The 17439-nt window shown below is 33.9% G+C and overlaps 1 protein-coding gene and 1 non-coding gene across 2 annotated transcripts; one reads left to right on the forward strand and one right to left on the reverse strand.

Moving 5' to 3' along the window:
• Window positions 1-11259: 11259 nt before the first annotated feature.
• On the reverse strand, window positions 11260-11378 carry LOC132937679 (5S ribosomal RNA). Its single transcript, XR_009663779.1, has one exon. It is a non-coding gene; the product is annotated as a 5S ribosomal RNA (ribosomal RNA).
• Window positions 11379-14221: 2843 nt separating this feature from the next.
• Window positions 14222-17001, forward strand: LOC132934413 (mannose-P-dolichol utilization defect 1 protein homolog). Its single transcript, XM_061000718.1, has 5 exons — window positions 14222-14872; window positions 15802-15867; window positions 16109-16241; window positions 16331-16535; window positions 16596-17001. Exons 1-5 carry the CDS (start codon window positions 14776-14778, stop codon window positions 16845-16847), a joined length of 753 nt encoding a protein of 250 aa, XP_060856701.1. The 5' UTR covers window positions 14222-14775; the 3' UTR covers window positions 16848-17001.
• The last annotated feature ends 438 nt before the right edge of the window (window positions 17002-17439 follow it).

Below are 17439 nucleotides of genomic sequence, written 5' to 3' on the forward strand. Positions count from 1 at the left end.
ATTTATTTAAATGGTCTATTCTAGTTGACAATAAATATGGTCTTCAAACTTTATTAAAGTTTTGGTTTATATAACCCAAAAACTCAAACTCTTCATCAGTGCTGCTGTCACTGCTACTGCTACTACTTAAATCAGCCATCTAGGATGAATTTTAAGTACCTACCTACATTATATGTAATGCTGTGATGATGTCAAATTGATAGGCATTATAAATTAAATTGGCAATTACATTTAAATAATCACCTATTTAAAGAATATTTTTATGATATGTCAAAAAATTGTATTATAATAGCCCTACAAAATATAGCAACCTAATAACATTGAACTTAATCACAGATTAAATTCCTTAACTGACCATAAATTGTCAGTTAGTTAAAACTTTGATTAAGGTACAGTTAAGATTTAACCAAGAGATCATAAAATCAAAATTTTAGTTTAACTTAAGATTAATATTAACTCAAGTTTAAATTCATTTAACTGATGATTGATAAAATGGGCCTTATAGTTGTATTATTCTTGGATAACTTGAATTCTTGGATACCACGATCTTTTTGGATGGTTCCTTCAACTTAGTTATCCGTGTGACTAAGTCCGACTGTACCCAACTTGTAAATTTGTCTGGCCATTTATAACTTGAGGCCATAATTAAATAAGGTTTAGATATTAATGTATTATGTAGGTACTTATAAGTTAACATGACCTACCTTCCACTACTGAATACCTGTACAATTTCATTACCTACTTGGTAACTAATAACATAAAGTTAGGCTTAACCTATTCCACAAAGTAATATTTGTCTATCTTAGTAGGTATATCGTATTTGTAGTATTAGTCCATTTAGGAAAATCAAATATATTACTTACTGCAAGGTTTTGATTGCATACCTATTATTTATTAGGTAGTATAACTTATAATAAAATTGGTATACCGATAAGTCGTCTAGTTTTTCTATCATATTTCTCTAATTTCAGTTTAATAATATTTCATAATACCAATAAAGCATTATGATCTTAACTCATAAATAGCAGTGTACGCGCTGGGAATGGAACAATAATAGGCTGTGTGCCGCCGTCGTTAAATTGTAGGTTCCGAAGTAAGAATTAAGAAAAAAAAATTCGGTGTTTGAAAATAAAGTGAAGTTTGAAATTCAAAACAGCTCGACACTTTCGGTATACACCCAGGCTGTCTCTGATTGATACCATTGCAGTGGTCAAAAAAACATGAGTAACTTCCTTGGTTTCTTGCAAAGACATCATACTCTTAGCTCTAGTTGTTTGCATATTTGACTGCGCTGGCAAGGATTCAGCATTTGAGCACTAGTCTTGTTTTTGATGCTCCTCTTGAGTCTTTTCAAAGTGTAATATTGTATTACGTTTACATTTACATTTCTTACAAGAGTACAGTCGTTGCCAGATAAATTGAGACGGCGAAGGCGGCGCGATAACGGAAAACCTGTAGTTCTCCGTATTTGAATATTATTACCGAAAATACATAAATAAACCAAAAGTTGACACAAAAATTATTTTACGATATTAATTCAAAATCAAATATTCTGATAATAATCTTTTATTTAAGAACAAAAAGTAGAAATTGTAAAATAATATAAATTAATTGATAATAATAATAAATAAATAAAATTGTTTGCACTGAGCCGGATTCGAACTGGTGATCGCGCGTCGTAGCCAGCTGTGTGACTTTTGCACCACACTGCCAACTACTAGTTTGGGCTACACTTACTGAAAAGCGCCACCACCGCCGTCTCAATTTAACTGGCAACGACTGTAATTGGCTTTACAACTATCAGCTGTATGAAACGAAGCTAGACAGTTAAATATAATCTATTATCTCTATATAAATATATTAACTATATCTAATCTTTCGGAGATCTTCAATGTTTTGAATTTTTCACACGCGTAGAACTTGTGAGCTTTCTTGCAACAAGGGCAGGGTCAAGATGGCTGTAGACCTGCCGTTATTAAGGCCTTCCTTCGTGTTACTTAATTCACCTGCCTTTTTGTATTCGATCCTTTTTGAACTCCACTTGCCTCCAAGGCTTACGACTCTGACGTTTCTAAGGCTACTCACCGTCTTGCTAAGAATGCTTCGAGATCAGTATACTTTGGCAGTTTAGAATTCCTTTGGTGCAGTTGTAAACCATGAGGCGTGCCCTTATCCAATCGACTAACTACAATGGTAACCAGCCACGCGTCCCAATGCTTGACTGGTTGAACCATTGCCTTAAGCGCCGCTACATAAGTGCACACAGTAGAGTACAATTCTTGTAAAGTTTGGGCTGCAGCTTCTTCCACCCGTGGACAGTCCAAAATTGAGCGGATATGGGGTTGTATAACCAGGCTGGGATTGTCGTATCGATGAATAAGTTGTTTAATAATGACCTCGTAGTTAGCATCACTAATAGGTATAGATCGAACCAAATCTAAGCCCGCTCCTCCTAAACACGACCTTAAGTGAAACAATTTTTGAGCTGGTGAATAATCTTCATCATTGTGAATATATCAACAAATGATGGCTATTCCTGTATGTATATTTACAGGTGCGGGAGGGGTATCGGGGCTATTTGAGTTCGATGACCATGTGTAACAGCAAATGAAGAATGAGCTAAACCGTTGACGGTGTGCGACTTTTCAAGATTAATAAGCTCTTAAATTTGGGTTCTTATGGTAAAATCATCAGTCTCGAACTTGTCTCTTTCTGCCTCAGCCTCATTCACATCATCCAACATCAATAATTCTATTTGAGATTGTATATCATCAAATTTTCTATTGATGTTGGTAGTTCTTCTTGACGGAACTCAAGTAAGGCCAATGCTGGATCTCTGGGATTAAAGTTGTTCACAAACGTGTAAACTCAGCTTAAAGCTGCCTTAATAACTGCTCGTTTCTTTTTCATATTAGCTAACATTATTGTATCGCCTTCAATCCCCATAATGACAAATTAATAAAAAAAAAATATGTTTTTCTATTTAATTTGAACTATACTAATATTAACTGAAAATGTAGTACTTACAAGTTACAATAATTGTATGTCCTATACGATTTGCAATAAAATAATTGCAATAGATATCCTACGATCGCCGATAGAACAATTATTCCGCATTACGAGATGCTTATAATAAATGCTTCGTGACTCTTAGATACTACGCTCTAATACACTATCACAGATCATGTCGAGGTCATCAATAGATGTTCGCGCCGAGAACGGAACAATGATAGGGCGTGTACCCCCGTCACTGAATTGCTTCGTATGCTACACTCACACACCGTACGACCTGTAGGAATTGTGTGTATAATACGTGTATAGCAACTCTAAATAAGTAAACGGGGTCTCCGAGCAAGACTGAAGAGTGCTGGTGTGTGGTGGTTGTGTTAGTGTGTATATGTGTTACTAAGTTCCTTATACTACACTACTACTGATATGGCTGGTAGGTAACTCAAATAAATAAGCATCTAAACTCCAATGATAATAATATGATAACAAAAATATATTGAATACAATCACAGGAGTATGACATAAAAATAATAATAATTTAAATAAGATTAATAAATTAAGGCTCAACAAGCGGGTATGTATAACAATCACGGCAGTAGTTGCCTGATTGGCCAATCAAAATAACAAATGAACGCAAATAATATAATAACTCTCATGGCTAAACCGTATATAAAAATAATAGTAAAAAACTCACAGTTTTGTGAAGCCACATTCTAGCCATCTGGTCATATATTAGCCATAATAATGTAACAACAGGCAAAAGAATAATATCAATTTGAATAATATATTAGTTGGCCTTTATGGCTTACAATAATAATAATATACTTAGCGATTAGCACCGACAAAAACAATATAATAATGACTCAGCGCCACGGTGGCTATACGAGAGGTGACAGTAAAAATATACTAGTAAAAACGAGTGGTGACAGGCGCACATGAACAAACACGTATTGTGATAAAAAAAAAACACTAGGAGATTAGCTCCTACAGATTTATTATAATAAAAGAAAGGTTCGGCGATTCACTCACAAAAGCATGACTTTTTTAATGAGTCGAGTTGACGGTCTTTTACGAACTAACTGGTCAGAAACAGAGCGACCGGGCTAATTAATTTTACGTGGACTGGCTCGTCGGCGGCGCCCGATTGCGTCGCACACTCGTAATTTATCTACATATGATATAATTATGCACAGCCGCACAGGTGATACGGACAATATTGTAAAATGATAGTAAGCGACTGAAATTCAATTAGTTGATTATTATTAATAATAATTTATTAATAACAATATATTGATATTATATTCATAACCAACCGCGCGCGTGCGTGTGTGAGTATAGTGGCGCGAACATTCTCTCCCCGTTGAAAGTTTAGCTTTCAACAGACTTCTTTTTGTAGACGGGTGTCGACAGAGCTTAATGACTGCCCGTCGCATTTCAGTCTGGTTGACCGTGCGTACGGTTACCACTCTTACTCTCCTACATTACCTAGATGAATCGCAATTATACAGCCTAGCTTCTAGTTAGCTGGTGGCATATTTTCGCCCTTACGATGACTACGTCATCCACTGCCAGAGCTTTGCTGTTAGTTGTCCATTTGCCTCGAATTTGCAGCTGTGGGAGGTATTCAGTCTGCCACCTCTTCCAAAACGAATGCATGAGGCATTGGGCATAACGCCACCGACGTAAACGATTTGGCTCTTCATTAGCTAAATCCGGCTCTGAATGCATGACCATCAGTACTCTGACCAGAAAATGTGCGGGGGTAAGCGCTTGCAAGTCGCTTGGATCACTGCTTATTGGGTTAGAGGACGGGAATTAAGGCACGCTTCGATTTGGCACAGTAATGTATGGAGCTCGCTGCTTGTCAGTAATACGTACTTAAAGTACGGTACTTTAATACTCGTGTCAGAAGAAGTTTTGGACTCTTGACTGTGCTCTCCCAAAGGCCTCCAATGAGTGGCGCTGAAGGGGGGTTGAAATTCTTTAACAGAATTGGTTACTATGTGTTTCAGATACGTGGCCAATTCGTTACGAGCACCAACGGAATTTGGATAGAATGATACGTTTGGTAGCTCTACCAAGGTGTCCAGTGTAATTCCAATGATTTCACGCCATCTTCTCTCTGAATTTCTAATGCAAAAAGGGGGTCTTTGCTAAGATTGGACAGGCGAGCTCTTATGGTACTTAAATTTAAACACCATTTTCGTAGCGGTAAACCCGTGGAGTCCGTTATAGATGAAATTTGTTGTTGTAATAGTAAACATTCCTCCTCCAATTCACAGCCGGTCATTAAGTCGTCCATATATAAATCCTCATTGATTGTTTTCAACTTGTTTTCTTCTGCTAACGCTGCTAAACATTGCGTAGCCATGAATGACGCTGGTGTAATGCCATAAGTAACACGAAGCTCACAGGTTTTGTTGCCTTGCGGCTACAACCGCGGACCTTATGTTAGCGCTAAGCGCTAGTCAAGAGCCGTGGAGGTTTTATGGGTGCCGCCGGCTGGTCCTCCCCACAGCACGATGAGTCGTGTCTGACGTGGCCCGAGGGTCGACAGGGACAGGTGGCCGCACGTCGTCTATCGACCACGAGCACCAGGCGCGCACCCACCCCGGCCGAAGTCGGAGGGAGGACGCGCCTGTACCATTCGGCTGAGGCATACAGGTACCCTTCACCATCTTGGTCAGGCTGCAATCTATCCACTTTGTTTTCCATTTTTGGTTACAGGCAACCTTCGATGCACATCGCCTCAACGATACGCTGGGTAAGCGCTAAGGAGAGACCGTGGTCCACTCGGCCGTCTTTCATCGTACGAGTTTGTTCGGCTCCATCACTCGGCAACTTTTCCCTGACCAAGCGTACGGTCTTTTACCACATAGTAGCTCCTGCTACTGCCACTCCGAAACCAATCCGCCATCGACCGCGCACCGGCCGTGACGGGCGCGATCGACGACTGAGGGCACGGTGCCAATTTCTCTAACTTAGGCCCCAGTTTGCCGAGCTGAGTGCCCTAAGTCTGCTATACATCTCCTTGGACTTTTTACTTACTGTTTCAATATGGTCCCATTAACTACTCCTAGGAACCAGGATCACGCCCAGATATTTAGCCGTAGCTATTGACTCAATTCTGTTTTGCGATGTCCCAAAGCCTACTGAGTACCCAGGCTTAAGGCCACCTTAATCGATGGCAGCAGGCTTTTGCTGGTCGAGAATTCCAGCGCGTAATCCGTAGCCCATCTGGACAGCTGGTCGAGTGCCCTCTCGATTCGTTTGAAGGCCGTGGCTGGCCTTACAGCTCCGACCATGAGTAGTATGTCGTCTGTATACGTTATAATCTTTGATATCGTTACATTAGCTGAGCTGTATATGGGCGTAATCGCCACTTTCCATAATGTGGGCACCAGCTGAGAGCCCTGCGGGCAGCCCGATTGTGCCATTTTACGGTAAAAGGTAAAAAGCTCATAATTGGCCAACCTGTTCGTCAGGTATGAGTTGACGATCCTAAATGTGTTATGTGATGCACCTATAGTTCTCAACTGCATCAAAGGTGGCTATGATATCGAGGAAGGTTCTGAAGATATGTCCGGTCTTTGATGCGTCAACCCATTTGTAAGGCTCCTCGATGGCCGTTGACGTCAATTTACCAACCGGAAACCCGTGTTGCTCGTCATACGAGTTGAGGCTCGTCTCCCTATCGATAGCCTGGATAATTACTATCTCAAATGCTTTGCCAAGCATTGGCAAGAGGCTTATCTGCCTGTAGGACTTGGTTTTATTATTATCTCCTCCGCCAGGCTTAGGTATGATTACCAATCTGACCATCTTCCAGCACTCAGTGAATTTTCCTTCCGTGGTACACCTACCGAATAGGGTTATTGGCTCACTTAGTACCAGCCAGGTCTTTCTCAGCATGCCTGCTATAATTACATCGGTTCCCGGGGCACTGGATGGTTTTATCTGCCAAATTGATGCTTTGATAGCGGTGGGATCAGGTAGATCCGCGGGGACGAATATGCTCAAGATGACCTCAGCCGTTTCCCGGCAGTCCGCCGTGTTGGTGACATCTGGACAAGATAACGTGTTGAAAATGGAACAGGGTTTGCTGCTATTCTTAGCCCATCTGAAAGCCTCACCCCACGGCTTGGCGTTTATCTCGCCCACAAACCCTTTCCAAGCGACCATTTTCTTAACTCAGCTAGAAATTTGTCCGCATGGTGTTGTACGCAAGAAAAGTCTTTACGCTTGACGTCTTTACAACAGAATGATGAGGCAGATAGCAGACTTGTGAAGGAATTTCTATCTCACCTAATTTTTCCATATGGCCCATTGCCAAATTTCGTCCATGAATTGTACATATTATACTTTTCTTAGTTTATATTATATTAATCCACCAAAGGATCCCTCCCACGGTGAGCTTCGCCGCCGGGCAAGATATGAGGGAGAACGCTGTGGAGGCGCGTAGAGCTCCATTGGGTAAAGTACAATTCATGTATATTTGTATGTCTTGACTGGCTTTATGTTAGTATATTCACAAATTGTGAGTATGGTATTATTATTGTATATATATATTATATATATTATTTTGGCGGTAATTGTCCGATCGTGTCCACAGGACCGACGGCCCCTTATGTGGTTACCTAAAGAAAAAACTATTATTTATTATATCTATATTTATCACACTAGTAGTGTTGCGTGTTTATATCCATCTATGGTTTATCACGGGCATAGAACAATATAGAAGCGAAACTCGATCAGCTGATGGGTGAAGTGTTTACCTATGATCTGAAGTCCGAACAATGAATTTGTTTCCGTACACCAACATGATGTTATACCCGTATTGAAAAACCGTTTCCGCCTAATAGGCAGGGTATTCTGCCATTCTGCGCGGGGTCGGGTTGTTTCTAGTTTCCACTGTTTACTTTTTTTAAATTGATTACGTATGCCACGCCTCCCGGAGACAGTGTTCAAGGCCACAACCACCCGATTTGGCCAATTCGCAGAGTTTCATCACGGGGTGACGTAAGCTCCCGTCGAAATTGTTTTTGTTTTTGTGTTAATTTTCTATTGTTGGAGTTTTACGCCAGTGAGCTTTCTCCACTAAAATTAAATAAATGAATCCTGAACTTCTCTTCTGCTTCATTGAGGGCAATTTCCTTCTCCTGCAATCATCTGCAAACCCTAGCACTTTTATTTGATATTGAGTTATTGAGTATACGTTTTGTCCCCTGGCTTCGTTTTGTATTACTCTTACTTCTTTTTCTAAGGCTATATTAAATAATAATGAGGAAAGTGCGTCCCCCTGTTTTAGTCCCGTTTCGATGCCGAACGCTTCCGACCATAGTATTATCTACTCTTACTTTGCACTTCACACCTTTCATGGCCAGCTTAGTTAGATTTATTAATTTATTTGGAAATCCAAATTCTTCCATTATATTGTAGAGGCTATTTCTGTGTATGCTGTCATAAGCTTTCTTGAAGTCGACAAACATTTGCCACATGTTCTGGTGATACTCATATTTCTGTTCTATAATTTATGCTATAACCGATAATTGTTCTATAGTTTTCATACCTTTGCGAAATCCACTCCATCGTGTATAGAAAATTCTAATACAAATATTCAGTGATATTTTCAAGTATCTAAAGTCATTCGTTTTTTAATTACAACAAAATAAGAAATTCGTTACATGAGATATCGATTGAATATCAAATGTTGTAAAAATATGAATTTCAAACGCTCATAAATATTTAATTTGACTTTCTTGTATACATTTTTTTTTGATAAAGGTAGACAAACTTATGAGGAATCTTGTATTACATTTTCAAATCTTAGATTTAAAAAAAATTTTTTTATGAATTTCTAACTCAAAATAATTTGCAAATGTTCGTCATTTTTAAGTATTTTGTCAATATTTGAACTTTCGATTCTCATAAAAAAAATAGTGACTAGATTTTTTATTTTTTTCATCTGCCTTTGAAACAATAACCTAGGATTCTTCTATCAAATTTCCAAGCTTTTTTAACTAACAAATACAATTTTATTGATATTTATAAAAGTCAAAATATTCGGAAAATGTTATGGTGTATAGAAAATGCTAATATAAACATTCAGTCAAAATGTCATGTACCTACGGTCATTTGTTTAAGAGTTGCACCAAAAACCAAAATCGATTTTCACGAAAATAGATTTTGCGTAAAAACTCACGTCTTTCCTTAATTTGTCTTTTGTTTTTCACGTCACTTTTGAAAACTACTGGGAAATTTTTACTTTTGACGTATTCAAATTTTGTAATTGTGGTTACAAATTTGTACAAATTATATAACAATTACTGATGTGGTTTTTGAGTTGAATTTCAAACTTGCGGGTGCCAGCGTTACGCACCAATTAATATCCAGCACTTATGAGTGTAAAGAATCATACAGATAGTTAACTTTAAAGGATGTCCGCTGACCAGGTGACACAAGGTGACACACACAAATAGGTACGCAGACACAGGCAACACAAATGGAAATTTGAATAACTCACAAGACTTATGTCTGTATGCATAGTCAATTTGTATGTCTCTTAATCAACAAATAAAAAATTATAATATTAATTCTACTTAAAGGCTATAATAAATAATAAAAATTAAAAAAATTCCAGACTGATAAACCGTCTACGCTCAGAATCATTTTTCTTATACAATGATATTATATCATTGAATTCAAGTTTAATACAATCCATTATACATTGTCCTACTTGTAACCTACTGTACAGCAGAGCGACATCCACTTACCCACGTCTTTTTATATATAAATAAATTGATAAAAAGTAATTATACAAATCAATAGCAACCAATATATTATAATACACTATTATTATATTAATCTGCAACAATAAACAACATTTTTTATTATTTAGTATTTTTTCCTGGACAGATGGTGCCGTATTTTTTACATATGGATTTCCTACTTTTCTGGTGGATTTAGACAAACGCTATTGCGATAGAAACCTTCTTCGAGATATAATATTACAATATTATATAAATATTATGTATGATATTAAAATATAATATTATTATATTATAATAATATTGTATATGATATTAAAATTAATCAAAATTATTGTTTTGTACAATTTATTACAAAATAATAAAGAAATGATTGGATAGTTTCTGTGTTTTTGGAATAATATAATATTTTTTTGTTACCTATAACTTATAATGTGTACTGTGTTTAGTCTAAAAACTATAAATTATCAGTATGCATAATACTATTAGTTGGCTTACAAGTTACAGTATATGGACCATACCATATTTATTTTATGATCAACTCTCAAATAACCTAACCATTAATTGTAGACGTACTTAAAATTGCTTTCCTCCCCTGGCTTAAAGCAAAAAAAATCAAAATGATTGCAATCAATACATTTTGTACCTTAGCCATTAAGTCAAAAACAAATTTCATGAACCAAGTTCATGAAGCCCTCAAAATCTTGTGTGATCACTTCCCAACAAATTCTAAACAATTGTAAATTCAATCTCTGAATAATTGGTAAATTATCTGAAAAATTAGAAATAAAAAAACAAAGTTGGAGGGGCGAGGGCCAATGGGTTCATGCAAATTTGGTACATTGCTACCGGGCAAATTGTAAACTCTTCGGTTCTGAAATTGTTTTTCCATTTTTGAAAAAAAATGTTAACGTTTGTAAATGATTTACTTTTTTATAACGATTTTTTTCAATTGTTATTATTTATTTACAAAATTTCAGTTTTTTCTGTTTCTTTGTTTTTTGTTTTTTTTGTGCTTATTTAATTTTTAATTTTTTAATTTTTATATTTATATTTGATTGCCTTATTTCAACAGTATTTTACGTAAATAATCAAATTCCATTTTTAATTTTATATTGAAATTGCTTGAAAATAAAATGTTTTTTTAACGGTACTTTATAATTATGAACTGATTTTACGTTTTTTATGGTTCTTTTTGTTATTTAAGCTTCTTAATTGTATTTGTTTTTTACGTTTATAATTTTTCTTTATTTTCACAGAATTTTACGTTGATTTAAGCTTTTAATTTTTTTTTTACTTTTTTAGTACGTTTTTTTCTTTTTTTGCGAACATTTAAAATGTCTAGGTACATGCGGTTACCTAGAAATTCAAATGTTCATAAAAAATTAATATCACTTTAATGTAATCTTTTTGTTTTGTTTAAGATAAAAAACTAGTGGGAATCTACTTTTAAATTTTGAAATGTGTAATAAAAAAATAACAAGGCCAACGGCACGCAGTGTTCCCAAGCGGTCACCCATCCAAGTACTAACTACGCCCGACGTTGCTAAACTTCAGTGATCAGACGAGAACTGGTGTATTCAACGTGGTATGGTCGTTGGCGAGGAATACTATACTATTACAAGATTTTAATTGGTATGTACCTAGTACCTACTATTCTTCTCATAATATCAATAGGTACCTCATTCCTACATAGCATAGTCACATACTCGCATAGACTTTATTACAGTCTATTATATATTTATATGGTGCATTCGGTTAAAATTGAAAATTCCCAGTATTTTTCAAAAACACCGGGAAAACAAAAAAAAAAATTAAGAAAAAACTAAAATTTTTTCTAGTTTTCGAAAAAAATTGATTAATTGTAACTCTAAAAAAAAACCGATAGATAATAAAATATCACTGTATGTTAATATTATCAATTTTTATGCATCATAGAATTTTTGAAATAATACGACTCTTTTTGAGCTATGTATAGCCATAAGCATATTTTGAGTTTTATTAGTTTTATTAAATATTATTGTATAATATATTATTTTAAAAATTATTTTTTTCGGTCAAAATACTTAAACATGTAATACAACGGTCCGAATAAGTTGTTAGCGGAAATTTAAATAAAAGTTGAGTGTAAATAGGTGCACAATAATTTTTATGAACGTCTTAAGTTAAATATATTTTACAAAGTTCATCAAAATCAAAAAATGTAGCAAATTATTTCGAGTTAGAAATTCATAAAAAATGTTCTACTTATATCTAAGCTTTGAAAATGCAATACAATATTTCCCCGTAAGTTTACCGGAAAGTCAAATTAATTTTTTATCAGCATTTGAAGTTAGACATTGGGTACTCAACCATAAATTAACAAATTGTTGAAATGTCAAAATGTTAAAAAATTTAATAAGTATAAGATTTCTTATAAGTTGTTATAATAGCAGTTGATATATATATTAAAGATTCATAGACACAATTTTTTTTATACGTATTAAAAGTTCAAATGTTGACAAAATGTTCAGATTTATTGTAGTTAAGAATGATAAAATGTTCAATTTTTATATCTATGGATTGACAATTTAAAACAAGGATTCTCATAAATAACTCATAGGTACTGTAACCAACAAATTTAAAAAATATATAAACACAGTCATTACTTATTTTTTACAGAGATTTAAGTTCACATTTGGACAAAATTACATATTAAAACACCAAGAATAAGGATTTTAGTTAATTTCTTGTAATTTAAAATTATTATTTGTGGGTACTATTATTATATGAAACTTTCAGACAAAGATGGGCATAAATTAATGAAAATAATTATCTGTGGTAAATTAAGTTAATTTAACTAACATGCTTTCAGTTAAAAGTTAAAAGTTAACAAAAAAATGTAACTAGATAGTTTAAAGTAGTTTAAAGAAATAGTTTAAAGAAAAGTTTATTTTTTTTAAGCTACAATATTTTTATGTCATAAACTGCTCTAGTATATTTGGTTTACACAAACATTTACCAAGACGTTTAACACTGTCTCTGTGTAAAAAATTAGATTGTTAAATTACCAAAATCGAAAAATAGTCAATGAATCAGTATTGTCTAGTTAGTTTTGCATGACATGAAATGAAAATTAACTGCACGACAAATATAAGAAATGAAAATTAACTGCACGACAAATATTATTAACTATAAAAAGTCAAGTTACATCAATACAAATTTTAACCTAATAAGTTAAAAACAAAAATAATTAATTAGTTTAGTTAAAAAGTTAAAAAAATAATTTTTTCAACTTAACTTTAGCTTTTTAACAAGTTAATGACTACCTTTGCTCTTAGAATATATTATTATATTTTATAGGCACAATTACAATTTCAAATACAATTATTTTGGCAAAAATGAATTTAACCTATTGTTGTACCTACCTACTAATGCATAATAGTAAAATAAATTACATTAATCACAATAATATCATCAAACATACTAAGTAATACCTATTATAGGATCAGAATCGTTTTTCGTATACAATGATTTTATATAATTGAATTCAAATTGAACACCATCCATTACAGGGACCCACTTAAGTAACCTACTGACTAGTGAAATAATAAGTAAAATCTATGCTCAAAATAATTTGCAAATTTTAATTGAAAATGATTGTAATGAAAAACTTATGTGGAGCCTTATTATACATTTTCAAGGTATTTTATCTAAAAACCAAAATTCTATCATACATAAATCGGGAAAAAACTATTATTGTTAAAAATTTAAAATTAGTACAAAAAGAGACAAAATAGTTTGAAAATTATTTCGTGTCAAGCAAATGCTAATATGAATATTTGGTGAAAATATCAAGTCTGTAATAGTTATTACAAGTATAAACTGTTCAATTATACCAAAAAATAAAATCGATAATGTCGAAAATAGGAGCTGCGTAAAAATTCCTGTTTTTCCCAACTACTTGAAATGTACTATGATTTATTTACATTTTGGTTCCCTTAATTGTCAACAAGATCAATTTTATTTCAAGAAACCACACTCATAGTCAAAAATCCAATCATTTTTACCGTTCTAAAAAGTAAAAGGGACGACAGACTTGAAAATAAATATAACACATCAATACACAATCAATAATAACATTGTTTGATCCGCTCAGAATATCAAATATCAAATGTCAAATGATAAAAAATATGGTATAGGCCATGGTATGAAATAATATTACTGAACAGTAAAATATAATCGATAACAATAATCCGCGCCCCGGTCGCGACGTCGCGTATTGCCGTATTGCAGCTGTGGTCTGTAGTAGACTCTGTACGGCGCGACGCTTGGCCGCCCACTTGAGACTCAACATTTTTAGGCCTTGTTAATATGTGGGACACTGGGAGGCAACCCGATCAGTCTTACTGTCGCGTCGCGTGTATGTCGTATTCGCGTAGGCACGACGTGTTTCGGTGCTTGTCGATTGCGTATTTGTGCGTCGTGGCCTGTCGTGGTACTACGGTGGTACGTGGATCCACGGTAACAGCTCGACGGCTGTGGTAAGTGGTTTCGCTTTCCACCCGTCGCGCACCGGTCGCTCGTTTTGTACCGTCGTTGTCGTCGTCGAATGTCGATAAGGCGGAGCGTGATGCAGCGGAAAGTGATAGCGCGCTACGGGAGGCGGTGGTGCTGATGTTGCCGGTCGCTTATTCGCGTCATCTAAACTCATCTTGCATTATTCATCAGGCGGCGCGCGCTGTACTTTTCAACTGTTGTCGTCCTTACTCCTTTTCTGTTTTTTTGGATTTTTAACGAGCTCCCCCTTCCCATACCGCTCAAAAGCCGCGCGCTGTAAATATTTTAACCGCGTCGGTTGCCGGCCCATGTTAACCGGGGTTCTCCGTCAAGCAGCCAAAGCGTCCGACGTCCATTTATCTCACGCTCCCTGCGTTCTTTGCTCACTTCAACCGTTACTTCATCGAATCCTGTTTCCTCTCTCGCCGCTGCAGTGCTCTACAGCTCTCGGCACGTCGACATGAACCCGTTCGCCGAGCTGTTTCACCGGATCGCCCTGCTCGTCCTCACGCCCAAATGCTATCAAGTGTTCTTTTACGATTTGGATTTCTTTAACGGTAAGTGTGTTTAATTTTTTTAATTATTATTGTCCGTAGACACTCAAAATAAAAGTTCCAATCAAAATCAACTTTGTGACTATGTTATTGCCGGACAAAAGATCCGATAGCTCGATGAGCGTAGTTAGTTTCACGCGCAGTGATTGGGATGGTTATTTGTATAGTCATCATGACATTATACGGGGATTCTACATTTATACTTCATTAAACCGCCTTGTTGAATATGTATCAAGATATATATGTTTACTAATCACCATTACTTAAGAAGATTGTATACTGATTGTATTACAGTTTATTTTAATCTTAAATTTAAAGAATTTAAGCTTCATAGGTTCTTATTAAATATAATTATATCAGAAAGTGGAAAGAAACTAAGATAAAATAACTGGAATTGCATACAATGTTGATAGTAAATTAGTATGTACCTAGATTATTATTATTTACTATACCTACTATTTAGGTAGGTACCTAGTTAAAATTTATATTTTATATCTTAATAAACATATCCTAATTGAACATTTTAGTAATCAACTAATGAGCTTGCTAATGATCAAAATGCATAGGTATAAAATAAATCAATCGTTTTAAAATTAATATCCAGGGCACTAGGATCAGTTAAAATATGTATATTAGAATTTAAACCATAAATTTTTTTTTTATTATATTTGAGTTGTTTCATTGATGAATTATGATCATTGGTTTGTTGTGTAGACACTTACACTTTACAACGATAGTGAATACTATCAAATGTAATCTACAGAATAATATTGTAGTAATCTCTCTTACATTAACACTGTTACAATAATAACAATATTGTACTTAACGTTTGTGTAGATTTGTAAGAGTTTAAAAAAACTTATTAATTATACAATTTAAAAATGCTATTATTTCACTTCTATATTAAGTATTAATATATTTATTTTTTTCAGGTACTTGTATAAGATCTGCACTCAGTAAAGGTCTTGGATTTGGGATAGTCGGCGGATCTCTTTTAGGTACTAATTGTTATTTCTAATTTCTAATTTATGTCTTATTATGTAACTATACGTTATGAATTAGTATTACTTAATATTGCCTATTTGGTTATGTGTTAAGTATAAAAATAACTCAGGTATTTCATATGAACTATAAGTATACATTTTATACATAACCACATAGCTATAGGAAGCAAAAATATAACTATATTGTCATTAAAGCTTTGCATTAAATAATTAAGAAATATTAATTATTTTTCAGTCAAACTTCCACAAGTTATCAAAGTATGGCAAAGCAAAAGTGCTGTTGGAATTAGTTTGGTAAATGTTTGCATGGATCTATTTGCTGTCACATCAAATGTTGTATATAGCTATTCTAGTCAATTTCCATTCAGGTGATAACTAAATTTATTATTTTGAAAATTCAAATTTGTTTGTTGTGTTTAATTAAATATTGTGTATTGATTATTTGTTTATTTTACAGTTCATGGGGTGATTCATTATTCATACTATTCCAAACATTACTAATTGTAATATTAGTTTTCTACTATAACATATCTAAGAGGGCGGCTAGTGCTTTCGCCTTTATTTATTGTTCATTATTGTTCCTTCTCGTATCTGATATTGTTCCAAATTCTTTTCTCTGGAATGCACAGTTTATCAGTATACCTTTAATGTTTTATGGCAAGGTAAATATATAAAAAATATTCAAAAACAATTGATATTATTATATATATTTTTTCCTATAGATGACTCAAGGCTACGTGAATTTCCAAAATAAAAGCACAGGGCAATTGTCAATGGCTACATCTATTCTTTTATTTTTAGGATCATCCGTACGAGTATTCACATCCGTGCAAGAAACTGGAGATAATCTTTTAATTTGGAGTTTTGCTCTTGCATCTATTGCTAACTTTATAATTGTTACTCAATTTTATTGCTATAAATCAGGGTCACCTGTTAAGACTAAAAAAAAAACAAAAAAAAATAAAAGAGCATAAATAACATAACCAGCGTGCCATGTATATTCAACAATCACATGTTTTCAAAATTAAAATAGTGTTATAGTAGAAATATAATAACCTGTCTTTAAAGTAAATCTTCTAATCAATAAATTAAGTGATATGCTTATACATATATTCCTTCTAAAAATAATTGGATATAAAGTTTTGATTGCAAAATTCCATTCAGTAAATTCTGATTAGAATTCATTTTAGATTTTGTATTTGGTATGGAAGTATTTGTAAAATTTTAATCTGTTTCTTTCAACCAAGTGTCAACTTTTAATTTATTCAAATATAACCGATTGAAAATAATATTTTCCTATGTTTAAATTAATTTGATTTAAAGTTTTTGTGAGTGTAATTTCATTTTAATGTATAGAGTACAAAATGTTTTCTTAATTTTATTTCCTATAATGAGTATTAAATGTTGAGGGGGAAGAATTTCTTTGTGCTATTTGTTTTAGATGGAGAATTAATTTTATTTAATATTTTAACCTATATTATGATAATATTTATTATACAATTTTTAACAAGTTTTCTATAAAAAAATTATTTCCTTTATCTATCAGAAAAATAAAACATGATTATA

This window comes from Metopolophium dirhodum, chromosome 1 (assembly GCF_019925205.1).
Source record: "Metopolophium dirhodum isolate CAU chromosome 1, ASM1992520v1, whole genome shotgun sequence".
In the NCBI taxonomy this organism is placed as follows: Eukaryota; Metazoa; Arthropoda; class Insecta; order Hemiptera; family Aphididae; genus Metopolophium; species Metopolophium dirhodum.

Coding starts and splice junctions, on each gene's coding strand:
- LOC132934413 (XM_061000718.1), top strand. CDS start 14,776: ATGAACCCGTTCGCCGAGCTGTTTCACCGGATCGCCCTGCTCGTCCTC. Junction 15,868..16,108: donor AGTCGGCGGATCTCTTTTAG/GTACTAATTGTT, acceptor ATTATTTTTCAG/TCAAACTTCCACAAGTTATC. Junction 16,242..16,330: donor TCTAGTCAATTTCCATTCAG/GTGATAACTAAA, acceptor TTTATTTTACAG/TTCATGGGGTGATTCATTAT.